This window comes from Protopterus annectens, chromosome 1.part1 (genome assembly GCF_019279795.1).
Source record: "Protopterus annectens isolate FY-2018-M chromosome 1.part1, PAN1.0, whole genome shotgun sequence".
NCBI lineage: Eukaryota > Metazoa > Chordata > Ceratodontiformes > Protopteridae > Protopterus > Protopterus annectens.
The window spans coordinates 1271543288-1271570358 of NC_056726.1; the positions used below are offsets into that span (position 1 = coordinate 1271543288).

Below are 27071 nucleotides of genomic sequence, written 5' to 3' on the forward strand. Positions count from 1 at the left end.
GCTCTTACATCATGATAGTACAGGACTGTGCTGTTGGTGTTTTACTAGCCCCATGAGTCTTTATAATGTGAGTGACGATGGTGGGTTGTCATAACTATGTGCTGCTTATTCTCAAGTCTCTCAAGTTTCCTTTATATTTGTTATTCTTATGCAAGATGTACCTTTTTGTTAGCACATAACTTCTTATTTTTGCCTCATCTGTTATCTCTGACATGGCAGTCAAGTGCCAGATACATATTACAAGTTAATTAAGAGTACTATATAAGCAGTTGTCATTTCATTAGGAGCGTTTTGCATAGAAAGTAGAAAATATGGAAAAAGCAGCTTTCAGTCCAGATATGAAGATTTCAGAGAGCTATTTGATCATTCAATTCACATGTAAGGCTGCTTAGATACCAGAAATGCACAAAGAATATAACTTTATTTTCTCCATTAAACCTTAAATCAGAAGCTAACATGTAAAAGAAAATGACCAGCAAATTGAATAAATGTAACTATATATGTGAATGTATATGATAGAGAGGTTTGTAGAGAATTTCAAATGGCAGTTTTAATCCTTATGCACAGATTATTCTAGTAATACAAAACTGCAGCCCATGAACATCTAGAGTAACCTTTTAGTCCAAGGATTTAACAACTTTAACAAAATTAAATTTTTCACTTTAGCATCAAACCAAAAAACGCAAAACAGATTATTTCTTTGTTTAGTCTTTTGAAGGAAGCTGTAGTATGTAAGCTTATAGGTTTTATGTAAAGTTAAATTGTTACAAAGTCTTTATAGACTGGGACAAAGCTGAAAGTGTCCTGTACTCCATAATGTACATTCCCCTATCCTTCTCAGTGCTACAGAGAATGTCTGTGTCTATTAAACTAATTTCTGATTTTAGTGTAGAGGCATTCTGCAAAAGTTCCAGCAGTTTCGTAGATGTTATAGATATTCCATGGCTACCAAGTTTTATGACTAGTCATTCCTTGCTAGTCCCCACCCTCCAGCTGCATCTCCTTTCTGTAAGAGGATCATACCAGTCAGTCCTGTAGTAAATCTGTCTTCCAGGTTATTTTTAAAGGAAGATGGCGATTCACACTGCGTAATATGCAGGTGAAGTTTATTCCAGAGGTTTGAAGGACACTGGATTATAAACCTATCCCTCTGCCAAGTTTTATGCAGCTATTGCTGAAGATTCAGGTCCCTGATTTTAGTAAATATGTAGATATTGGACTTGTGGAGATACAGGAAGTCCAGGACAACTGAGTCTTTTAATGGCACATTAAGCATGACTGAGATCTCCCCTCAAAAGTCCTGTAAGACACGGAATAAAGGTTTAGAGATGTATTTGTAGTTCTTGGGGAACTTAGGTCTGTGTTCTCATCCAGTTTAACAAACAGCAGCTTTATTGATTCTAATTTTTTTTCCCTTTCAAGGTCCAAAAAGCATACAATTTCTTTTTTTTCCCCTTTTTGAATATATGTACTAGAGGCAAGATTTTAAAAACTATTTTACTTTTTTATGGCAGATATTTTTATGTTTTTTTTTTTTTTTTTTTTTAGCTTTGTGCAGGAATAATCAACTGAGTTTGAGCACACTTATTTAAAGAATCTATCATCTACTTTTTTTTTAAGCCACCACAAGTTTTCATATTCTAACAGCTCAAGACTTGTATATACCTTCTTACTCTATCACGCTTTTCTATTCTCCAGTGATCTGTAAATTAAGGCCTTAAGCAACTCCAAGTGCGGGGAAGCAGGGACAATCCATCTGATCTATATTGCTAAGTTTCAATTCAGACCTATCCTTGGTTAAGAAATGGTAGACTTGTAGAAGTAAAAAAACACTAAGTAACTGTAGGATTCATTTGTAAATCTGATACAAACATTAAAGTGGATTACAAGCTATGATTAGTTTTGAATCTATCACATCTCTATTTTGTATTTTCTGTAATGCATCAGTTATTTTATACTGTATGATTGTATTGTAACTTGTGGAGCTTTTCTCCCTGGGTCTCCGCTGAAAATGGGCTCCTAGCCCAGTCGGACACCACCCAGTTAACAAATGCAATCAATCGCTCAATCAATAAATCAGTCTAGATATTAATGGCCTCATTGCTGCCCATTTTATATCTTGTGACAGCATACTTTATTCTTGCAGATGTAACTTCTTTGCAGCAAATGAGATGCTGTTTACCATGCATGTGCTGCACCCCCCCCCCCTCCACTCATCCAGCTTTTGAGGCATTTATGTACACAATGAAGTCCCTACTAAATACAAAAGCATTTCATGCAGGCTGAATGCAGATGTGCTATCTTAAATCTAAAAAAATGCCATTTCAGCCTCACTGGGGTCATTGCTTTAGTCTGATTTCAGTGGATTTACTAGAGTTGCCAAACAAGGTATAAAGACATGATAAATAGATATCATTAAAATGGTGTCCTTCACTTTCTTTGAGGGTAGTTTTATAGTCTCCAGTTATTCTAGTTGAGTTTTAAGTGGACTATGCTCTATGATGTTTCTAAGCTAGCTGGCATAGTATATACCCAGTGATGCATTTGGGAGATGTGCCTGTCAGACAAGTACCCTGAAATGAATCTAACACCACCTGCACCTTTGGTAAGAGGTATTCCAAGTCTCTGCACTTAATTATCTTATCATCCAGATAAGCAGCAGTATATCACTTATGTGTTTCAAAACTTTTGTCCTTAATTCCTTAAAATGTGGACAGACTTCCATGTAACCCATTTTATGCTGAAAAAAATATCTGGAGAAGGAAATGGTTTCTATTTGTCCTGAATTATGGGACTCTAGCCATAACGTTTGGTTGAGTTCAGACTAGTAATTAATTGTGCCTTACATAACTTTTCTTGGATATAGTATAGTTGCCGTACTTGCATATCTTAGGAAACTTGTGATATGGAAGTCATAGCAAAATGCAATATGCCTTCTGGTTCAGGTTTTCCACTCATTCTGAAAGTCTTTTGTCATTCCTGGCTCCAGTATTTTCCACATTTTCTTACTCGATAACCTCTCTTCCTACTCCAGCGATTCTTTACAGATTTAATTACACTTTTCCTTGGCTCTGCCATCCCACTCTTTTCTTTTTTAATGATCTGACAGGGCTTCAGCCACCTCTACCTCAAAGCCACCAACACCAATGTATCCTTCCTTGGATTTAATACCTTTACATGGTAAACCTGCTCAGAATGTCTTTTGTTTGGCTGCCTGACCTTATATGTTACTTCATTCACTTCTTTGGTTGCTTCCCAAGATCCTTGTCAGAGAGGCATGAGGACCGATGCTTTGTCAGCTCCGTGACCTACCACTGTCATTATGGTTGTTACCTGCCCTTTTATTACATTTTCCTTTTTTCACAAGCAGGCTATCAATCTGGTATTCCAGTACAATCTTGGGTCACTGCCTTCAGACATTATTTTAGTCCTGTTGTAACACACTTGCTTGCATTGACCATAGTTTTTAAACCTCAAATGTTTGAGATCAATGGCTGCCTTCTTGGAAAGTATCAAAACCTACCATATGTTTTTAATGAACTAGAAAAGCAGCTCATAGCGGAGTATGAACTGAAATAGCCAGTAAAACTAAAATAAATCCAAATCTTTCTTTAACTATGTCAGGAAGTTAAGAACTAATTCCCAACAGTTTTCGGAGTTAGTCTATAATTATACTACACTATCTGACCCAAAGAAGTAGCTAATATCCCAGCTAACAAATTCAGTACATTTACTTCAACCACAGTTATAGCTTTCGTACAGGTTCGACAATCGCAGCCACTCACTTTAATTACTGTGGAACAAATTCTCCTCAGCCCTTTCAAAACTAAGAATGCTTCATCTGTGGGTCCTGACAACATACCAAGCTACCGGATTATCAATGTCAAATATGGCCTTTCTGAACCCCTACTTAGGCTCTTTAGTTTAAGCCTCTTCACTGGTTACATTCCTGAAGCCTGGAAAACAGCTATTGCAATGCCATTGCACAAGGGTAGCCCATCCACGGATCTTGGTAACTATAGACTCAGTAATCTCACTAGCCATATATGTAAAACTATGGAGCACATTATCCCATACTTCATTAATCTGGAGATTGAAAATCTCTCAGTCCTGGACCCTCCTCAATTTAGCTTTATCAAAGGAAGGTCCTGCCTCTTTAATGTCATTAATTTCTTTGATGTGAATAGTGGTTATGCAGGTCATACAGTATATCAAGCACTGGCCAAGGCCTTTGACACTATTTCCCAGGCAAGCATTACTGATAGACTTGTAAATCTGAATATAAATACTTGTACTGTGAGATCGATAGCTAACTGGTTGCTTGACAGAACCCATGTGGTTAGAGTAGCAGGTGCCACTTCTGAAAGCAAAAGTTACCAGTGGTGTACCACAGGGCTCAGTTTGGGGGCCTCTTCCATGTGGCATATATTTCTCTGACCTTCTGGCCAGCACTTTTGGCCAACAGTTAACTGTGTTGCAGGTGATGGTAAACTGCATGTTATTTGATCTTCAGCTGACTCACAGTTGTGCCAACATGGCTTAGACCATGTTAACAATTGGTGGAAGGACAGTGGTTGAAATTAAATATAAAAAAATGCATCATAGTTAATTTTAATAAACAGTTTTGCTTACCATGTAGGAGATGCACTCCTCCAATCAGACACTGTTGTAAGGGATCTAGGTACTATTGTTGATAATTCCTTATCATTTGACAATCATCATTCCACAGCAGTTTGGAAAGCCTTTTATCTTGCCTGTGTAATTTCCAAATGTAGACAATTCCCTTTACTCATCTCTTATCACACCCATTATTGAATATAACACACTTTTATGTGCGTATTTATCTAAGCATATCACACATCTTGAGAGACCTCAAAGATTCATAACTAAAAAGATCTGTGGCCTCAAAAACCTTACTTATCAGGAGAGACCGGCAGCCCTTTTTCTGTACTCAGTCTCCTCCATGAAGATCTATGTTTAGCCTTTTATGCCATGAAAGATCCAACCCTATTTGATCTTTTTTTTTTCTTCACAGAACTAAATGGTATATCAAACACACTGTTAAAGGAACTAAACCTTTATCAGTAGGTAAATAAGACAACAGTGGCATGAGATTCATATCCCAACACATCCCTCCCTTCTTGAACAAACTTCCCCTACATGACAAGCAGAGTAGAACTATTGCCACCTTCAAGGAAAACCTAGATAACTGGATGGGCAGTCTCAAATTATCTCCAAGTTTATCTTGTCTTGCCCTCCTTGAGGCTAGATGGAAGTTTTTTTTTATATACTTTTTTTTTTTGGCTTGGCTTGAAATGGCCTGCAGACCGATTGCCTAGTACTTACTTATGAACCCATCTGCTGAAAACTGACAGATGCAAATGCTTCCAGGAAATTCTTCCTTAGCTTTCCTTACTACTTCTACACTTATTACTAAAGTTTACCAAACAGGATTAATCTCACAGATTTAAACCTTAGTCTGCAACAGTACTAACATTTTAACTCTCCCAAAAGGTATAATCTTGAGTGATTTTTATACGTCTTCTCTTCCAGATGTACCACATAAATACCCAGATTGGAAGGGTCCTACATATAGTGCTGAATGTTCTCTTGCCCAAGTGGTCTGGCATTGATAAATAGACACTCAAACCAGGGTGGAATCGTGTGCATATGAGGCTAACTGTATTATGTTGTATTTAGTGTAGATATTGCAATCCTGGCTCGTATTCATATAATACACTTCAAGTAAAACCACAGATTGCCCCTCATGCCCTTGTTTTATGCACTCTAAACACTGAAATAATAAAAGTACTGAGCAGTAGACATCGGTAATCAGTTTAATTTTGCAAAAAAATGCATGCTTGTGTATATAATAAACAGACTTCGTCAGAAAACCAAACAACACATTTTAAGCTATTTAAATATTTAAAAACATGGCCCTCGTTGAAAGTTCAGAGTTGAAAGCTGTATTAAATGAATATTAAAATAAATGCCTAATGTAAACTGTTATGCTTATTATACATATGATGTTATGAAACTCATTTATCTCAGGCGTTCATGCTGAATTCAACTTGAGCTGCATGCTTATTAATGCTTAAGCATGGTGGGATGACGTAGTATTTTTAGCCGAATAACAGTATCAAACAGCATGTGTTCATTTTCAGAGGGTTTGACTATTAGTTGGAGAGGAGAGGGTGTTATGAAATTGGTTTACAGTGGGTAGAAGTCACTTAAGGATTGGTTTACAAGTGTCTCCTGATTTGAAAATAACTATATTGTCAGCATACCTACGGATGTTTTGAGCTATTAACTGCCGAGAAAGATTGTTTTTAAAAAACAGAATTATGCCCAACATGGAACTTTGAGGTATATCTGTAGAGAGGTTATACATGGAAGAAAGGGCATTGTCTTCTTTTCCCTGAAAATGTTTGTTAGTCAGATAATGGAAAAATTTAGAGTTTTTAGGAGTAGAGAGTGAATGATAGTCAAAAACTTTAGAAAGGTCAACACAGAGTGACAGATATGAATGTTATGTAAAAGGGTGAGTAGGGCTGCCAGAGTACAGCATCCTGTACAGCCATGTTAATGTGAATGTGACACGTATAACATATTTGTTAGTTTACTGCAGACATCTTTATCTAGATATTCTCCCTCATTCTATATTAGTTCACCGAAATGTATTTTCAGCTAACGTTTATTCATCGACCCCTATTCAGCGAAAATCACTTCTGAGATTCGCTGTATATTCCAAGGGCAAATACGTAAATGGCCAACTACACAACTTTGCAACTTTGCCTTTTTCTCCACTGTAGTGCAATCTTGGAGTTGGTATATATAGTTAGGGGGGGTGTGGGAGGGGTGAAGCCCCCTATTTGGGTGGGTCCAGTTTAGCTAGATCTAGGTCCGTTGTGCTAAAGGGCAAGTATTCCTTTGCTCTTGGATTATTGAGTGAGTCATGAAAATGATTTTCTCTGACTAGGGGTAGACGAATCCTTGTTCGCTGAAAATAAATTTTGGTGAACTAATATAGACCCATTCTCTCTAGTATGGGAGTAATGAAACTAGTTATACTTGGAAGGCTTTGAAGATGATTTTTTTTCTTTTTTTGAACTATGAGTTACACTGGCTAATTTCTACATTTTTAAGAATGTCTATGTAGTTAGAATAAAGGGTATATATTTGGGTGCAAGTTTAAATCTGTTGGCTTTGCGACCTCATCCTTGGAGACAGTAGAGTGCTGCTCAATATTGGGCTCATACATGCCTGTGACACACATTCTGAGAGCTCAATCATGTCTCTATTCAGAAGTAAGTCTAAGTCATTCATGCCCACATGGACTATGACTGAGTCATACTGGTACTTGGGGTTAAGTGACCTGAGTGTTTGTGTGATCTGATGGATCCTGGTCCCTGACAGGAAGCTAACTGTAACCCTAACCTTATCCAGCCTGGTAAAGAAAGGAACATCAGTGTGTTCCACAATGGAGTCACCTATGACCGGAATGTTTGGTTGTGGAGTGCTTCTCCTTATTGGCTTGGTAGTTGAAGCACAATGAGATGTGGCTTTATGTGTTGTGATGGGAATTGTCCTGTGTGTATGCAGAGTTTCTGACAACTGCACTTGAGAGGCCTTTGAGGTTTGGGTAGGTTACATGTGAGCACCTCTGCATATGTAGGTCTGTGTATGTGATCCTTTATGGGTGTGGTATATGTGTGTGTGTGTGGATCGATGACAACCTGTTTGTTGCTTTTTGTGTCTGTAGGTGAGAGTCTAGCCTCCAGTTGCAATGTGCAACTACAGCTCTCACATATTGTATTTGTCTGTTCAAGAATTAAGAGGTTGTCTTTGTACTTGAGGCAATTGCTGCATTGCCTCAGGATACCCATGTCCACCAAGCTGGAGACAGAGATGGTAGAAAAGTGCCCATACATGGTTGCGTGTCCTACTGTACTTTGCTAGGGATAAGAGTGGAAGGTGTTTGTAAACAGATGAGGGGTGGGTGCCTAGTTGATGTAATCTGCAGCTAACCTAGCCAACTGTGTTGGCCAGTGCCCAAACTAATGCTGTCTGAGCAGCAATAGTTCTGCGCACTATGATAAGGTAAAGCAGACTAAAATAGTCCTAACTAATGCATAAATAGAGCTCACTACACAAACTAATTGTCCTGTGAGTAATGCAGGACTGAGGTAAAATTCCTAGGTGTTTTTTATAGGGAAATTTCAACTTCAGGTGATTGCGTATAAACAAGGTGCCACTAACTGTTGCTGCATGAGAGCAGTGCACCACTTACCTCTGCTGCACAAAGAGCAGCTTTATGCAAATGTGAAGTTTATATATGCTCAGGGCATAGTTACTTGAAAACTTGCTTTTTTTCTATGGCCAATCAGGTAAGCACACAGTGAGCTGTCTACCAGCAATTCCCAACCCAAATAGGAGAAATCAGCCATCTCCTGCCACAAGAGTGCTGACTTTGACCCTCTTAATGTAAATGACTGGTTTGGAGCCCAAGTGTTAAGGAACCACAAACAGATGCCTTGAGCTAACTAATAAGTCACTGGATACAATGTATTTCAATGCAGAACAGTAGTCCTTACAGTAGTTTGAAAAGCAACTTTAAAACTCAAAAGAAGTACAGAAAAACAATAAATATCACAGTAAACCTTCATAGTATAAAGAGAATGGACAATGCAAGTGCAAAATTGTACTTAGTTTCACTTTGTCTTGCCACGGATGGCTTCAGATGCTTGCAGAATCTCTGAAAGTCTCTGGTGTTGTCGCTCTGATCCTAGTTGAGTACAATGAAAAGCATCAGAAACATTCCTTATTTATATATAATCAGAATTGTTTTTTTTTTTTTTTTTTGTTTTGTTATACTAACTATGCCCTAAGGCCAATCAGGTAAAAACACAATGAGGTTTTTACCAGCAGTTCCAAGCTCGATTGGTGAAATTGACCCTCTCCTGCCACAAGAGTGCGGATTTGGACACTATTACTATAAAATGGCTGGTTTTGAACGAACGAGTTAAAGAACCAGAAAAAGATGTTAGGAACTAACTACCAAAATCATTAGTTACTGTGTATTTCAGTGTAACAGCAGCCCTTACAACAGTTTGAAAAACAACTTTAAAACTCAAGGTAAGTGCAGAAAAACAATAAATAGCACAGGAAACCTTCACAGTATAATACAAATGAGCAATACAAGTGAAAAATTGTACTTAGTTTTGTTTGTCTTGCACCGAAAAGCTTCAGATGCTTACAAAATCTCTCTGGCGTCTTTGCCAAATGATGAGCAGCTCTGAATAAATAAGCCAAGACTCGCTGGACATTAATGGCATACCAGCTGCCAAACATTAAATTTGCCCTGAGATTACTCATAGCTAGTTCTTAGTTTTGCATTTGAAAAGCATCACCCGAGTGCTTGCATCGTATGTAAAACATTCCATTGCCGAGTCTGAGCAGACAATTGCACCATGACTGGTCTGACACTGGTGCTTAAATGGAGGACTTTAGCCATGGTCAGAGGAAATCTGAAGCTGGACCTCAGTAAATCAGTTATCTAAATGTAGTGGTTACCCTAATTAATCTTGATGTGAGGGACAGGGCACCTGGATATCATCAGCATCATAAAACACTGAATGCCACTGAGTTCAGTAATGTGCGACTGTTATTGTGTCAGACAACTGATTTACTGAAGTCCATTTTCAGACATCCTCTATCTGGTTATAACTTAACTTAGACCAAGAGTATTGCTGACAGAGTCACTTTATTGTAGACATGAAGGTAACAGCTACATGGTGATATAGTTATTTCTAAGATTTAGGGTCATGGCAAACTGGCAGGTGATGAATCATGATGTTTAAAACATCTGCAATTGACTGAACGTTATTGAAGTGCTATAAAGAGTAACTTATACAAAGTCACATGGATTTTACCCTTTCCTGTACCTCATTTCTTGCCTTGCTATTGCATGATTGGAGATGTCTATTGCACCCAAGTTCCTCTTGTGATGTCTGCTTCAAATATGAATAGGGAACCTCTGCCACAACTTGTGTGAACCACAACAGACTAGATGCTGAGTCTATTTCTGTGCTGTTGTTCTGTTTTTTTTGTTTTCTTACTCATATGGTTTATTGATCAGAACCTGCACTTGACTATGATCTATGGAGAAAAGATCTGCAGTGTAATACAATATACAGAAAACAAAATATTAATATAATAGAATAAAATACAGTGATTTACAATGTGACCAACATTTATAAGAATAAAGTAGTATCAGTGAAAGATGATGTGATTATACATAACATAAGGACCATGTATATAGAACCATGTGTGACAGTAGGAGGTACTGCTAGCACAGCTAGCTGGAATTTTGTAAATAATTATATGCTATTTGTGACTAGCAAACTGTTTTATACAAGATGATGGTATTACAAATGTATTAGAACTGTATGTCATGTGTATCTCAAACTGATTTGTACAGATGTTTGTGTTGAAAAGGTATTTGTAACGTGTTTGTGTTTGAAATGTATCCACAGTGTGCCCTACTGGAGAGAACAGAAATGTACATGCAGTATTGTAACTGTTTAAATGTATATATTTTCAGAGAGAAAACTGGAAATCAAGAGGTTAACCTCAGTCCAGCAAATTTTAAAATATATCTGAAATTAAATCACTTTATAGGCCAGGCCATAAAGATGCCATCTCACAGGTTCCAGTGCAGCCAGACACACAAAGTCTGTACTCGGAAGCTTTCCTTATTGTCTTTGGGGTGAACTAATTACTACTCTGAAATTTGGATGTATGCAATTGTTTTATGATTTCCAGCACCTGCCCACATATATGAGCAAAAGCCCTTGTGTGTGTGTATTTTTACAGGTATGTGCTAAGTCCTGCCAGCTTCCCGCAATGGGGGTTTGCATGGGAACTAGAATTACAATGACCAGAAGTGATGTCATTCTGCAAGCTATCTCAGAGGTAATTTAGTGTGACTGAGCAATATTCTGACTTGGGCCTGACAACAAGAGGGACCATACACCACATCATCTGCCTTGCTCTATTAAGTAAGTAGGGAATAATGATTCTGTCAGATTCAGTCAGGAATATAGTGAAGCTTAGTTTAGATATTGTTTTTCTTTATTTATCTGAGTCTGTCCTTCAATGTTATTTAAATATTTCCTGTGGATTTGAACTCTGATGTTACTATGAATATATAATTAGCATTTTCTTGTTGTTTTAATATTTATTGTTAAATATATTTAAACCTTTCATTGTGGCTGATCTTTGTAGAGATATTTAAGTTTTGATGCTATTTGGTGACCTTGTGTGGGCCACTCCTAATAGCTTTGCTCTTGGTCAAACTACCATTTGTAATAATATTAATATTACACTGTAGTATTGGGCACTCTTTGTTAAGGGCCTTAAAGTAGCTGGCGAGGGGTTCTGGTGGCAGTGACAACTACCTTATATTCTAGGCAAAAGGGGACATAACTAGTAAACTTGTGCCAGCCTTTCCCAAGAGTGCATACACGTGTGTGTCTGTATGTATGTATGTGTATGTGTGTGCGCATCTGCGCGTGCATGCAAATCAAATGTCACAGAGTGTGTTTGCCAGCTACTTGAGCAGAGACACGAAGCACTGGCTGGACAGAGAGACTATTGGAGGACCTGGCTTGGAACCCTGGCTAAGGACTCAACTCTGTAGCTGTGTCAGTGGTGAGTCTTACTGGAGATCTTGAGAAAGAGAGAGAAACCAGCCCTGGACTGACTGTGTTCCCTGTGTGCTCTTAAGGGATATTGTGCTTGATGCAGAGAGCTGCATCTGGAAATACTGTGTGTATACCTGTTATCCTCCCAGTGAACATCCCCCACTGGTGCCAGTGATCAGGATTGAGGCTCTTTGATTACTGGCCAAGAAGGAGGGTCGTCACACCATGTTTAGTTAAATATCTTGCATCATATATGCATAGGTTTGTTTAAGCTCTTGAGCCAGGTACATTTACAGAGCTAAGTACTGATTCATTGTAATGTGACTTGGGTTCTTGCTTCCATGTTCTGGACCTTCACTGTGCTCTTGCATTGAGGATCTATTTCATGTTTGTAAGAGCACAGAATCATAGGAAGTTACTAGTCTAATGCCCCCCCCCCCCATAGTGAATTTACAGTAACCCATCTAGTTGTCCATATTGCATTTGTAGAGGGCCAATAGGTGCTCTGTTTGACATGAAGTGGAAGTCTGTTCCAAAGGTGTGGTAACCTGTAGGAGAAAAATCTTTCCCTCCAGCAGGTTCTATTAATGTCACTTAATCAGGTTTAGGTCTTTATTGCGAGTAACCCGTGTACCATTTGACTTGTGGATATGCAGCATTTCCAATAAAGCATAGTCAGAAATTGCCTTATATGCATGGCAGAGATCACCTCTGAGTAGTCTGTATGAAACAGAATAAAGTAGCAGTGACTTCAGATGATCCATGTAGGACAGATGCTGAAGAAATCAAATTTTCCTTGTGAGGAACCTTTGTGGTTTCTCCAGTTGCTTGAAAGGTACCTACCAAAAGAGGAGTTGTACTCCATTATTGGCCTGATGAGGGAAGAGTAGAGGGAGGTTATAATTTCTTTTTTAATGGAGGCAATGCCCTGACTTATGAGATGAGCACTATAGAATGCCCTTTTTACCACTGTGGAGACATGATGATCAAAGGAAAGATTGCTATCAACCTGTCTGCCTGATTGTGTACTTAGGGTGTCACTATTGATGTGGTAGTTAGCAGGGACATCACTCTTACTGAAAGGGATGATCATACATTTTTTTCATTGAGGTTAAGGCCATGACTTTGGTACCAATCATTTGTGTGTGTAAGACCCTCTTGTAGGATGTTGACATCATTTGGAGATTCTATGACCGCTCCCAGTTTGCAGTCATCAGGAAACTTTGTCAGCCACAGATATTTAGTTTTTGCTTGTACTTCAGAGAAATAGAGGTCCCTATGGAACACCACTGGTTACAGGTCTGCTGTTGGAGGTAGATTCCACTATTTTGACTATATGTGTTCCGTCAGTGAGCCAGTTAATGACCCCTGTAACGATATAAGGGTTGATACCTAGATGAGTGAGTTTATCAATGATGCCTGAGTGGGGGATAGTGTCAAAAGCCTTGGCTAAGTCTAGGTAGGCTGTATGCATAGATTTCCCCTTGTCCAGGGCCTTGGTGACTGTCTCAAAGAAGTCCACATGATTTAACAGGCATGATCTCCCTTTGACAAATCCAAAAGGAGTAGGGTCAAGTGTTTGGAGATTACCTAAATCTTTGTTTATAAGTTCAATGATTCCCTCCATGGCATTGCAGATAAGGCTAGTCAGGCTAATAGGTCTGTAGTTCCCAGGGTCAGTGGAAGCACCAAGGGAATAATGGTGGCCTTTTTCCATTCAGATGGGATGAAGCCAGTGCTTAAACTGTGATTGAAAAGAGTACACAGTGGTGTTGCTAATTCTTTTTGGAGCCCATATAGGATGCAGCCTGGGATGTTATCAGATCCCAGAGATGCTGTGTTTTTGGCCTTAGAGAGGGCATTTCTTACCTGCTCTTTAGAGATAACATGGTAGGGGCAGGTAGTAGGAATGTCATGGAGTACATGTGGCAGGGGCAAGGGAGTGAAGTTTTCACAGAACCTGTTGGCCAACAGGTTAGCTATATCCACAGACTCAATATATGTAGCATCATTAACTGTCAGTTCGGCACAAATCTTGGCTTTTCCTTTAAGGTTATGGATGTAACTAAAGAATTATGGCTGTCCTTATTTGAGGAACCTAATTTAGATTTGTAGTTTGCTTTGGAGGACTTCACAAGAGGTCTTATTTGCTTGTTTAAGCTGAGGAGGGACTGTTTCCAGTTTAGGGCTCACTCCCTCTTACTCTTAGACAGCAGTTTCTTCCTCTTATCATGAAGCCTGTTAATGGCATTTAATGTTACCAAAAGGTTGATCATGCATTTGCTTTTTACATGGGTAACGTGTAGTAGGGAAAGTAAATGCTACTTAGCCGATTCTGTTAAAGCTTTCACAGGTTATTTTAGGTGTAAACATTCCATTGCAGTTTTTATAATTACTTTGCGTTATTACATAGTAAAGTGATGTCTTAATATGGTACTTATGTTGTGTACTTCCCTCATTTCCACAGCATATGGAGTTGCAGAAACACCATCAAAAATGGAGTGAAACCCAGACTAACTTAATCTAACCATTTATCACTCTTTTGTCATAACTGAACTACAGACCAAATGCTTTAAAGATCATGTCAAAAAGGGAAAGAGGTCATGTTTAGTTGATGCGACTAGTTGCAAATTCCACTGGCATCATTTGGTCAATGTGCTTTTTGTTCGGGTATATACCATCTTCGATAATATGGTCACAAATAATTCACATTTTAATTCAGTGTTCTGTTTGAATAGGATACCAAGACTATGAGGCAATCTAAACTTATTTTCTTTTTTTAAACGTTTAGTTGCCAGTATAGAAGAGCAGAAGACAATACTCAGCAAAGAACACAATGCACTGATGCAGGCACATAGCAAGGTAAGTACCTCAGTGTGGCATGTTTCTCCATATCCGATGGTCCTGGCTATCCTATAACAAGAGTGAATATTCATTCTCTCTCCTAAATACTCATGTAAACGTTACCGTGTTTCTTTTCTTTTGCAGTGGCAGGAGAGTAATAAATAAATGGATGCTTGTTTAGTGCTGTCGTTTTCAAAGTCTCGCTTTAAACATGTATTCATGCAATGCTGCTGTATTTGTGCAGTACTGTATGCATCTGTTTCTATCTTTGAGAGCAGATTTATGTATCAGTGCCTTTGAATTTGTTGCTATTCAGTGGAGCCTAACTCTTCATAACACCAAGGACTTCAGGACACCTGGCCTCTCTGCCGACAACTACTACTTTTAAGTTCTTGCAAGTTCATATTCGGTAATGCTGTCTGTCCAGCTGAGCCTGTGCTACTCTCTTTTTATTCTGTCTTTAGGCTTTCCTAGCATCAGTGTCTTCAGGAATGAATGCTTATAGGTTCATAGATTACTACTAGGCTATCTGTCCTTGTGGGCCATTTTAAGCCTAGCTAATTACCCCATGTGAGAATCAAACCCTGCACCTTGTGTCTGTAGGGTAAGCACCTTGTGTCCTTTAAGTGAACACCTTAACCATTATACCAAACCATTATGCCAAACTCCCACTTTCTTTGCATTATGTGAGCAAAGTATAAGAGTTTGTTTTATGCTGAGACCTTGCAGTAAACAGTCTGAGTTTATTTCCTTAAGTATTTACTGATCTTGTCTTCTTGCAGTTCCCAGAATTCTGAAACAATTTCACCAACTCTGTAGTTCAAAAGCGTATCAGTTTTCTTGCAGAAAGAATTAGTTGCAGTTCAGATCTCCCATCCACATGTTATTACTAGGGAAAACATAGCTTTGACTATATGGATCCTTGTTGACATAGGGGTGCCTTCACTCCTTGAAGTTTTAGCCAGATTTGCCAGTTTTCCTTCCAAAGAAGCAAGAGTCTTTTAATTTTGTGGTTCTAATCACCATCTGAAGAGGTCATTGAGCTCAGTAAAATAAAACATGTCATTGCTTCCAGCTCTTCTTTTTGCAAAGAATTGATAGGTAAATATGACAGATTTCATTTGATTTTGAATAGCAAGTCAGCCTTTGAGCTTTGTTTTCACCCTTATCAAGAGGCTATTCACCTATTTCACTTTCAGTCAGCAAAGTGGAGTCATCTGTGGATCTGTGGTTGTTAAAATTTTTCCTGGCAATTTTGATTTCACTGTCAGACTTGTTTAAATCTGCCTGCCATGTAATATACTGTGCTTATAACTTAAAATACATAAGACGGCTGTCTAGCGCAGTGTTGCACTCCTTTCCAAACAGTCCTAAACCTGTCACTTATTCCATATCCAGTTGCCACCGTTGTTAATGCTGTACACAGTTATAGGCTTTAGAGTAGTCAATAAAAGGGAAGTAAATATTTTTCTGGAGCTCCCTTGCTTTCTGTATTGTCCATCGGATGTTCATAAGTTCATCTGTTAGTACTAGGCTATCGGCCCTAGGGCCTATACAAGACTAGCCATAACAATTCCCTGGCTATTTCTTCCCACAGTATTTACTTCCCTGGACCCCTGTCTAGCAGGGCGACTGACTTGATCCCCGGGGTGAATTTCCTATCTCCCATCCAATCATCAAGGTTCCTTTGGAAGAGGGCCAAAGAGGCGCTCTGCTTGACATGTATGGGCAGTCTCTTCCAGAGTCTGGGGAGTCTCTGAGTCAGGAACCTGTCCCTCCAGCATGTTTTGTTTATTGTGATGACAAGGTTTAGATCCCTGCAGTGTGCGTCTCTGAGGGATTGGGATTTCTTTAAGTGTAGTATATCCAACAGCTCTGGGTTTGACATGGCCTTGTATGTTAAGCAGAGATCGCCTCTGAGTAGACGATATGCGACAGAGTATAGATGGAGTTTTTTTAGATGGTCAGCATAGGGCATCCGCTTTAGGCCTGTGATTCTTTTAGTGAGGTATTTCTGTGGCCTTTCCAGTTGGTGCAGATGCCTTGAGAGGTACATACCAAATGGGGCATTGTATTCTATAATGGGTCTAATGAGGGATGAGTACAGTGGGACAATGACCTCCTTTTTTCTGGATGAAAAGCCCTTAGTAATGAGGTGTGCCACATAGAAGGATTTCCTGACTGTTGTGGCGATGTGATTATCGAAGGTGAGGCCACTGTCCACTTATGTCACTAAGTCTCTTTTCACGCTTTCGGTGTTTAGTGTACTGCTACCTGTGTGGTAATTCCCTGGTACATGTTTTTTCCCAAAGGTGATAAATATACATTTCTTGGCATTGAGCTTGAGCCCATGGCTCTGGCACCAAGCATCTGTTTCTGTAAGGCCCTTTTGTAGAATATCTACATCATTTGGGGATTCAGTAATGGCTTCCAGTTTGCAGTCATCTGCGAACTTTGTTAGCCAGTGTCCCTTAGTGTTGGCCTGTACTTCAGAGAAGTAGATACCAAACAAGAGCGTTCCCAGGACTGTACCCTGTTGTCAGTTTACTCTCTGATGCTACTACCCCTTCAAAGACTGACTTGTACATCTGGCTGTTGTCTGTCTATGTCCTGCTGGAGTGTACCATACTACCCCTTCAAAGATTGACTTGTACGTGTGGCTGTTGTCGGTCCATGTACTGCTGGAGTGTACCACACATGATCTTTAGAATTACTTTGCTGGCATATGAAACAACTGCATTCGTTTTCTAATTTCAGCAATCTTTAATACTGCTGTTTTTTGTTATTAGAATAAAAAAATAACATATTCCAATCCAGTGTATTTTCCTAATTTGCTGGCAGAGTCCAAGCAATACTGTAGTAACATAATTTTGCAGAGTTTTGAACAATTAAACTGGAATTTCATCATTTCTTTCTGCCTTGCTATTATCAAGGCTTCCTAGGGTCTCTTTAACCTCAGTCTTCAGGATGCCTGGCTGTAGATCAGAAACCATGCCATAGTATGTGTCACTATGTTAGGGTCTTTCTTTTATGAGTCTGCTGTATATTCCTTAGGTTCATAGGTTCATACTAGGCTATCTGCCCTAGGGCATTTATAAGCCTAGTCAGAGTGTGTTTGGCTTTCGCCACCCATTTTAAATTAATTTTGCTATGCCCTTTTTCGAGGTTAGTATACTGTGCCTCTGTCTAACAGTGACACAGAAGTGATACCTGGGGTAAACCTACGATCTCCCATCCACTCATCAAGATTCCTCTTGAAGAGAGTCAATGAGGGACTCTGCCTAACCTGGACTGGGATTTTATTCCAGAGTGAAGGGAGCCTCTGGGTTATGAATCTGTCCCTCCAGCATGTCCTATTTATTTCAGTGCTGAGGTTCAAGTCTCTCGAGCGCGTGGCTCGATGGGTTTTGGATTTTCTGAGGTGCAGCATGTCCATTAATTCCAGGTTGGACATGGCTTTATACATCAGGCACAGATCGCCTCTGAGCAGGCGGTATGCCACTGAGTAGAGCTGGAGTTTCTTTAACCGGGCAGCATATGGCATTTGTTTGAGCCCTTTGATCCTCTTGGTGAGGTACTTTTGGGGTCTTTCCAGTTGCTGCAGGTGTCTGGTAAGGTACATCCCAAAAGGGGCATTGTAGTCAATTATGGGCCTGATGAGAGATGAGTAAAGAGGCACGATGACCTCCCCTGATCTAGATGTGAATCCCGTCATGATTAGGTGGGCTATATAAAATGTTTTTCTAACCACTTTGGCCACGTGGTTGTCAAATGAGAGATTGCTATCAACTTGGGTCCCCAGGTCCCTAATTATTTGTTCTGTACTTAATGGATTACCACCTATGTGGTAATTTGTGAGCACTTTGTTTTTGCCAAAGGGGATGACTATACACAGGGGATGACTATACACTTTTTGGCGTTTAGCTTGAGGCCATGGCTCTGGCACCAGTTGTCTGTTTCTATGAGGCCCTTTTTGAGGATGCTTGTGTCGGCTGGAGAGTCGATTATGGCGCCCAGTTTGCAGTCATCTGCGAACTTGGTCAGCCACAGTCCTTCTGTGTTGGCCTGTACCTACGAGAAATATATACCGAACAAGAGAGGTCCCAGGACTGAGCCTTGTGGGACGCCACTTGTAACTGGTTTGGAGTCTGACATGCTCCAGCAATTCTAACCATGTGGGTTCTGTCCTTGAGCCAGTTTGCAACCCATCTAGTGACATAGGGGTTTATATTTAAGCTGGTGAGCTTATCTATAATGCCCGAGTGGGGTATTGTATCGAAGGCTTTTGCGAGGTCCAGGTAGGCTGTGTGGACCACCTTCCCCTCATCAATGGCCTTGGTGACTGTTTCAAAGAAATTACACCAGGTTTAAGAGGCAGGATCTGCCCTTAAGAAAGCCAAACTTGGTAGGATCCAGTGTCTGTAGGTCCCCAATATCTTTATTTATGAAGTCCATTATGATCCTTTCCATAGCTTTGCATACCAAGTTAGTCAGGCTTATGGGGCGATAGTTTCCGGGATCCGTTGAGGCACCGCCTTTGTGGAGAGGGACCACTGTTGCTGTTCGCCACTCTTTGGGTACATATCCTGTAGTAAGGCTCAGATTGAACAGTAGTTTTATGTTTGGGTTTTGCTCTTATTGGAGTTCATGTAGGACGCAGCCCGGGACACCGTCTGGTCCCATTGATGCTGTGTTTTTTGCTTTGGAGGCATCTGAGATGTCAGGGGGGCAGCACTCTGCTGGGATAGATATTTGCCCTTTTGGTGGGGAGGGGGGGGGGGTTTGTGCTGAACCTGCCAGCTAGGATGTTGGCAATGTCTGTGGGTTTGGTGTATTTTTTGTCATTTTGGACTAATTCTGAGCATATCTGGGAATTCCCACCCAGGTTCCTAACATAACTAAAGAAAGCCTTGTGATTATCCTAAGTGTCCTGTGCAATTTTTCTCTGGAAGCTGGCCTTAGACCATTTTATGAGTGCCTGTAGTTTTTTGCTAATACTGATCAGAGATGCCTTCCCTTTTTGGGATTTTTCTCTATCATGTAGTAGCTTCCTCCTTCTATTGTATAGTTTGTTTATGGCTGGGGTCCACCAGACAAGACGTCTGCCTTTGGAGGATTGGGTCTTGGTTTTATTTGGGATTGCATGATCCATGCATTCCTGAAGGTGTTCTTAGAATGCGTTTATAAAGGATTCTGCAGTCTGGGCCGTATTTTCCACAGGCCCAGGGACTTTGAAGGATTCCACCTCGGTTTTGAGGAGTGTGAAATTTGCTTTAGAGAAGTTTTTCACTGTGGTTTTCTGGGTTTGGGGTGGGATCGGGATGTGAATATCCAGTGAGATTAGTTTATGGTCTGATCTTACCAGTGAGGGATACACTTCTGGTCTGGAGCATAGAGTCCCCATGTTGGTGATGATCAGGTCCAGTATGTTTTCCCCTCTTGTGGGAGTGGTAACAAGTTGTTCCATAGCATTTGAGTTTATAAATTCTAGGAACCTTTGGGCTAGGGTGTTGGAGCTAGAGTAATGCTCCCAGTCTATGTTTGGGTAGTTGACGTCGCCCAATATAATGGTGTTTGGAGAGACCTTCATATTTTCTAGTGTTCTCAGGAAGGCCGAGTGGGGTTCCTTGGTTTGGGAGGGTGGTCTGTAGCAGGCTATAAACTGGAAGGCAGTTTTACCCACTGTTAGTTACACATGGATAGTCTCTGATGCTTCGTGCTGTGCCACCAACCTGGAGGTGTGGGTATCTTTGACGAATATTGATACTCCCCCTCCTTTTGTGGATCGGTCCAAGTTTTGGGGCCAAAAAGCATGGTATGAGGTATAACCTGGTAGTGCTGGGGTGCTCTCGGGATCCTTGATCCAGGTTTCTCTTACTGCACAGATATCGATGTTCTCCATGCTAAGGAGAGTTTTGAGTGCGTGCATCTTGAGGTTTAGACATCTGGCGTTGAGTAGCATTACTCTTAGTTTCTTATCCCTTGTGATACCTATGGAGGTGGGTTTGTCTTTTGAGCCTTGCCTAAAAAAGGCACTATGGAGGTAGCAAGAGCCTTTGCCAATATCCGAAAGCCCAGGGGTGACAGGTGCAAGCCGTCCCTAGCGAAGCATCGTGGCTTGTCGAGCATGTCATCCCAGGCTGACAGGCATTGGATCCCCTTTCAATGACACCAATACTTAAGCCAATTGTTGAAATTGATCATCTTATCTTCATATTGTGGCATCATTCTTGGTGAGGGTAAGATGCTACTCAAGGTCAGGGTCATACCGGCCTGGGCTACATGCTCAGAGAGCTCCTCTATGTCTCTTTTCATGTAGTCCAGGGAGGTACGTCTCAGGTCATTCACACCAGCATGGACAATGACTGAGTCATATTTGTACTTGCTTGGGGTGACCTGTGTGCTTGTGTTATGTGGCGGATCCTAGCGCCTGACAGGCAGCTCACCGTGACCTTCTCCTTGTTCAGGCTGGTGAGCGGGACGTCAGTGTGCCTGACGATAGAGTCACCTATTACAAGTGTATCAGGTGTGTTGTTTAGCCTTAAGGGCTGTGACTGTTCGGCACACTGACTTTGTGAGCTATGTGTTGCACGTGTTTTGTTTTGGGGTAGCGGTTGCTTGGGTGTCTGCTTTGGAGGTCTCGGCTGCTTAGGCAGATTTTTATTTAGAGCCTCCGAGTATGTTTTTGTGTGTTTATGTGTTTGGTTTGCTGTCGTGGTAGGTCTATGTGAGACTGGAATTGTAGTGAGTGTGGTTTCATTCTCCTCCTGACTGGTTATGCCAGTGCTGAGTTGAGAGAGCTTAGCCTCCAGTTTGGCTATATGGTTGCATTTCTCACATGTGTTGGAATTTGTTGGGAGGAGGAGAGGGTTGTCTGTGTACGTGAGGCAGTTGTAACATTGCCTCAAGATTCCCAGATTCACCAGCAGGACCGGAGAGGAGATTGACAACTGACCTTTGGACATGCTAGAATAGTACTGGGAATTCCTTTATAATTGAAAAAAAGGGCCAATGGGGAACAAGGTACTCTAAGGGGAGTTTGTGAGGGTGTAGTGCTTTTAATGCTGACTTATATAATTGCTTTAGTGAGCAAGTGCCAGGTAACTTAAATGCAATGTGTTACAGGTAACTTAAATGCAAAAACGACAAACAGTAACTTTCTTTCAAGTGAAACAAGGAAATAAGTACAGTAAGCAATGCAGATATCACTAGGGATCCACAGAAGCGCTGAAAAGCCGCGTTTTAGGTGGAATTAGCGTTTCAGGGAAATAACAAGCAAACAAACAACAAGCATACAAACAAAGCTAGATTCAGCAGGCCTGGATCTAGTCTATGCTACAGCAAACAAGGTGTACCAATTTCAGTAAGAAACAGTTCAAATATGCAGGCACTATAAGCCTTTAACCAGAAATTCCCAGCTCAGAAGGGCAGAGTCCAGCCTCTCCTCCCACAAGAGTGTAGACCACGAACCTTCTTAATGTAAAATAACTGGCCTGAAGCCAAAGTGCTTAAACCAGAACTAATACACTTTTAGAATAACAGACACTGAGCCCTCAATCAGCAGTTCCCAACTTAGAAGGATGTAAGCTACCTGTCCTGCCACCACAGTGCAGGCCACAAACCTTCCTAATGTAAAACAACTGGTCTGAAGCCCAAGTGTTTAAACTAAAAGGCTTAGAATGAGTTACACCAAGCAGTAATAAATACAATTGAGTACATTTAACATGACGCAAAAGCAAAATAAAGCAGGAAGAAACACAAATACAGTAAAAGCAGATAACATTTTTTTTTTTCCACAATTGAACTTCTTCGGTAACAGAAGGTTGAAACCTGAGACTGCTTTTAGGAAAGAAATCTCAAAAGAACCAATGAGGTGCTTAGTCTAAGCTGTAGTCCAGGTGACCTCATTCAGCCAATGACCTCAAACAATTCTCTTTCACTGCAATGCCTGATGGCTTTGGCTAAACCAAGATGACCCTGAATATGTGCTCAGATGCACAGCCTCCACAAACACTAGGCCCAAATACAAGCCTGAATATGGAAATGCTACAAATATCCCCACTACTTAGAACAAACTGCAGAAATGTTTCTCACAGCTGAAAAGCAGCAGTGAGCCTTTAAATGAAAGTTTTAAACAGCTAAAGGAGCCTCTAGAAAAAAAAGAGTTTAACTGCAACAAGTTCTCAGAAACAAACAATCCAACAGATGCTTAATAAAAGTGGACAATTTCCAGTTAATACCTCACACACAGTGAAACTAGCTAGAAAAATACACAGTACACAAAGTGCTATAAATAACAAAGAAATAAAGAACAAAATAAGCAAAAAACAGGATACTTAATGTTATATATTATAGCTCCGAGTTTCCTCAGTGTCCTTCCTTCGATTAGCTCTGTGTGTCACCGCTCCTTAGTATCTTCTACTTCTGATAAGTCCTTCTAGTCTTTGTATTTCACCATGTCCATTTTTATATAGAAGCTTCCCTTAATTTAAAAAAAGGCATTGCTTTTTTATATGATTCCTTTTCTACAGTTCTTTACACTCCTTATATATATATATATATATATATATATATATATATATATATATATATATATGCTGTTGTCTAAAATGATGGATTGAGTTTGCATATTTTCACTAATTCCCTCCTTTTTTGTGCCACTTCTAAAGCATCTACAGGTGGCCATTTTGTCTTTTTGATTTTGTCTCTGAAATATTTTTCTTACTAGTTACTGGACAGCATCATAAACTTCTCTTCGTAGTTTTTCAGGCAATCTAGTCCACACTTTTTATACGTTAAATGTGTTCTTCAGCTCCACTGCATATTCATTTGGAATATTGTTGAGCTCGTATCTAATAGGGCTGGATACTTATCTTGTTTAACTTCTTTTCACAAAGTTTAGAACTAAATTAACAGTTTGGGCCACAGTCATCTAACTCAGGGTTTGATTTTGCTAACTATATAAACCTCTTTATATCTCTGATTGCACTAGTATGTTGTCAGCCTGATTTTAGAACTGACCCATCTGGTGATATCTATGTGAAAAGTCATGTCTTGGGTTGTTAAATAAGAGTGGTTGTTAAGACTGGTAAATTATCTTAGCAGAATTTAAGACGCGGTGGTACAGCGGTAGCGTTGTTGCCTCACAGCAAGAGGTTCTCCTGTTCGTTTCTCTGCTGGAGTGCCTTCTGTGTGGAGTCTGCATGTCCTCCCTGCGGTCGAGTGGCCTCCGAAAGAAATGTGTGAATGGGCGTGCCTTCGCTGAAGGTTGGGCGTCGGGCTGGCAACTCGGCACCATAAAAAAAATCTACTGCCAATCATTAGCGGACCGGAGTTCCGCTGTGGAGACCCCTAACCGGGAAATGCCAAAAAGACAAACATGAACTGCTTACTCAGTGCTTAGATTCATGTATTTATTTCTGGAAACGCAGATATAATGTTACCTCTGAGTTAGTACGTCTAGTGCTTTGAATGATGTTTCATAGCATAGTGAGAATGTGTCAGTACAAAAGATACTCATCATAAACAATTATATCAGATCTTTTCAGATCTGAAATAAATATGTATGCAACATTAAATATTTTTAAATAAATATATGGCTACACTCCAACCTCACTTCAATTCTTTTAACTCCAAGGTTGCACAGCCTCGGGGAAAATAGTAATGGTCCTTATCAAAAACAGATTTGTTGTTAGTTCCAGGTGAATTTGACTGTACATCTAAGCATTTTTGCAGAACTGTTTTAGTTCAGAAGGCTGTGGGTTCTTTTCCCACTTCAGGTAGTTTTATTGCTGGCACTGTAATGCAGCCTAAAGGGGGGTACTGCACTGTTGTGTATGCCATCCTTTGGATGTGATGTTAAACTGAAATACCATCTACTTGAGTTGACGACAGCTCAAGTGGATGTAAAAGATCCCATAGCACTTATCGAAATGAGTGGAAGAAATCCCTGATGCCCTGGCAAATTTCCCATTGTAGTATAAGTACCAGCTCAGGTCTCCCCTGAAAAGAAGGCAATAGCTGGGGTGTAGCCAGAAATATATATTTTGTACTCAGACCTAATGTTGTTGCCCCCCACCACCCACCTATCCTTTTAAAAAAATGTACTCAAACCACTAACTATACCCAGGACATACAGGAAGGAGACAGTTATTTTCAACTGCGTTGTCGCCTCATAGTAAGACGTTGTCCTGTTCGATTCTCAGCTAGAGCGTCTTCTGTGTGGAGACATGCGTGAATGGGCATACCTTCGTTGAAGGTTGTGCGTCAGGGCCGGCAACTCGACACGTAAAAATCTACTGCCAATCTTAGCGGACTGGAGATACACTGTGGCGACCCCTAACCGGGAAAAGCCAAAAGGCACAACAACAACCCTTTATACCCATAAACAGCTATTTTTACAGATGTACTTCTTTTATGCTAGCATACTTTGTGTACATTTATACTGTAAATATTCATTAACACAGTTCGAAACAATCTGAGCTTTTTTACTGTTGAATTTTCCAAGAGATGCTCAGAAAAAAATGTACTTATTTGCATACATTGAGTATGCTTGGCCGTACTGTTGGCCACTAACCAAGGGGGGGTGTAACCTGGACATTAAAAAATAAATACAAATAAATGTCACCTTGCCTGGTATACATACATTAAACAAACAGACAGACAAATGGCGCAATCTCCAGCTTGCAGATTTAGCAGACAAGTCTTTTATAATGTACTGCTGTAGCTGACTTGAAGATATGACAGATAACTTATCAGTAGCTTGAAGACGTTTGCAGATGCATATACACTTAGTTCAGGCTGGCGGACTGAACATATCTCCTATTGAAAACCTTTGTTGACACTGTTAATTTTTTCACAGTCTGGTGCAGTTGACTTCTGGAGAAAGGACTGTCCATGTTACTGTGGTGACTTCCTGTCTCTCTCCATCTACATTTAGTGTAATTTCCTTCAGGTTCATAAAAGCACTTGGCCGGGGCTAATTGATTACACACAGATAAACTTTGCATGCTTTAGGTTCCCATTTGAGATTGTTTGACTGATCTCATTAGAAGTAATGCAGTGCAGTAGAGCTTCTGTTCTGCTTGCCTGCATGCTTTGCTTTACATAGCAAGAGAGATCACACTTGTCTTGTTTTTTCAGGTACTGATGTATTTCAGTAAGACTTGCGTGTCTAGTATAAAGTCCCAATGAGTGAAATCTGTAAGCTTTATTTAATTATTTTGTACACACATTTAGCTACACTTTTGATGTATCAGAACGAGAGGAATACAGGCAATATAAAAATAAACAGTGAGCTTAAATGTCTAATGATAATTCTTTAAAATACCTTAGAGATTCCATAGAATTTGCCACACCCTCCCAAACTTTTAAGAATTGCAGAATGTATGGCTGAGTGTTCAATTTAGAGAGACGCATGTCACACAGCTGAAGATATTTATCACCAGAAGTAGCATTAAATAAATATGGTATATGGCTGCAGTGAACAGTTTACTTATCTAGTGAAAGACTGAATTTGGCTGCATTCCAAATGTCTACATACTGAAAAACTTCAGGAAAAAAAATACAGTCCTTAATATGTTCAAACTGTATGTATATGGTGTTGCAGAAGTGGGAGCCGGGAGTTCACACTAAAAATAAAACAAACACCATGGCAAGTTTTAATCAAAATTTTATTAGTCTTTATTTACAGATTTATTGACTGGCAAAAAAGGAACCCTGTTATGAAAGCTGATATGCACGTGACGCAAGGGTTAAAGGGAGAACCCATGATGCATTGTCAGATTGCCAGATCGAGGATAAAGAGAACTGCACCCATTTTTTCAAGTGTGTCTGTGTGTGTCTGTGTGTGTCTGTGTGTGTCTGTGTGTGTGTGTGTGTGTGCCTGTGTGTGTGTGTGCCTGTGTGTGTGTGTGTCTGTGTGTGTGTGTGCCTGTGTGTGTGTGTGCCTGTGTGTGTGTGTGCCTGTGTGTGTGTGTGCCTGTGTGTGTGTGTGTGTGTGTGTGTGTGTGTGTGTGTGTGTGTGTGTGTGTGTGTGTGTGTGTGTGTGTGTGTGTGTGTGTGTGTGTGTGTGTGTGTGTGTGTGTGTGTGTGTGTGTGTGTGTGTGTGTGTGTGTGTGTGTGTGTGTGTGTGTGTGTGTGTGTGTGTCAGCATGGGTGTGTGCAGTTGTTTATTTTTGTTTATGATGTCCCATTTGTTAGCCATCACTGAGGTGTTTGCTGACTGAGAGGTGCTATCATTTAGGCAGTCATCAGAGCTGTTGGGATTTTTTTTGTATGCTGCAATATCATCCTCATACACCCAGTGAAGCAATGGGGAGGAGAAGTGCAGTGGGATGCAATGAAGAACATAGCCTCACATTTACAAGGGGCATTTCTTCCCAGGCAGCCATGTCCCACCATCTGCTGTGCCTTGGTGTAGTTATCCAAACCAACTCCTGAGAGGTGTGAAAAGCCATGTCCTTTCACTACTCCCCTTCCCTACTTCGCTCCATATGTGAGGGGGTTCATAATGGAGCCATT

At 40.3% G+C, this 27071-nt stretch overlaps 1 protein-coding gene across 1 annotated transcript in view; it reads left to right on the forward strand.

The window, feature by feature from the left end:
• LOC122809800 (C-Jun-amino-terminal kinase-interacting protein 3-like) overlaps nucleotides 1-27071 on the forward strand; it is a 1405059-nt gene that overhangs the window by 376617 nt on the left and 1001371 nt on the right. The window contains exon 3 of the mRNA XM_044081538.1: nucleotides 14497-14567. Within this exon, the coding sequence (XP_043937473.1) occupies nucleotides 14497-14567 (71 nt within the window). The remainder of the gene's footprint in view (nucleotides 1-14496; nucleotides 14568-27071) is intronic.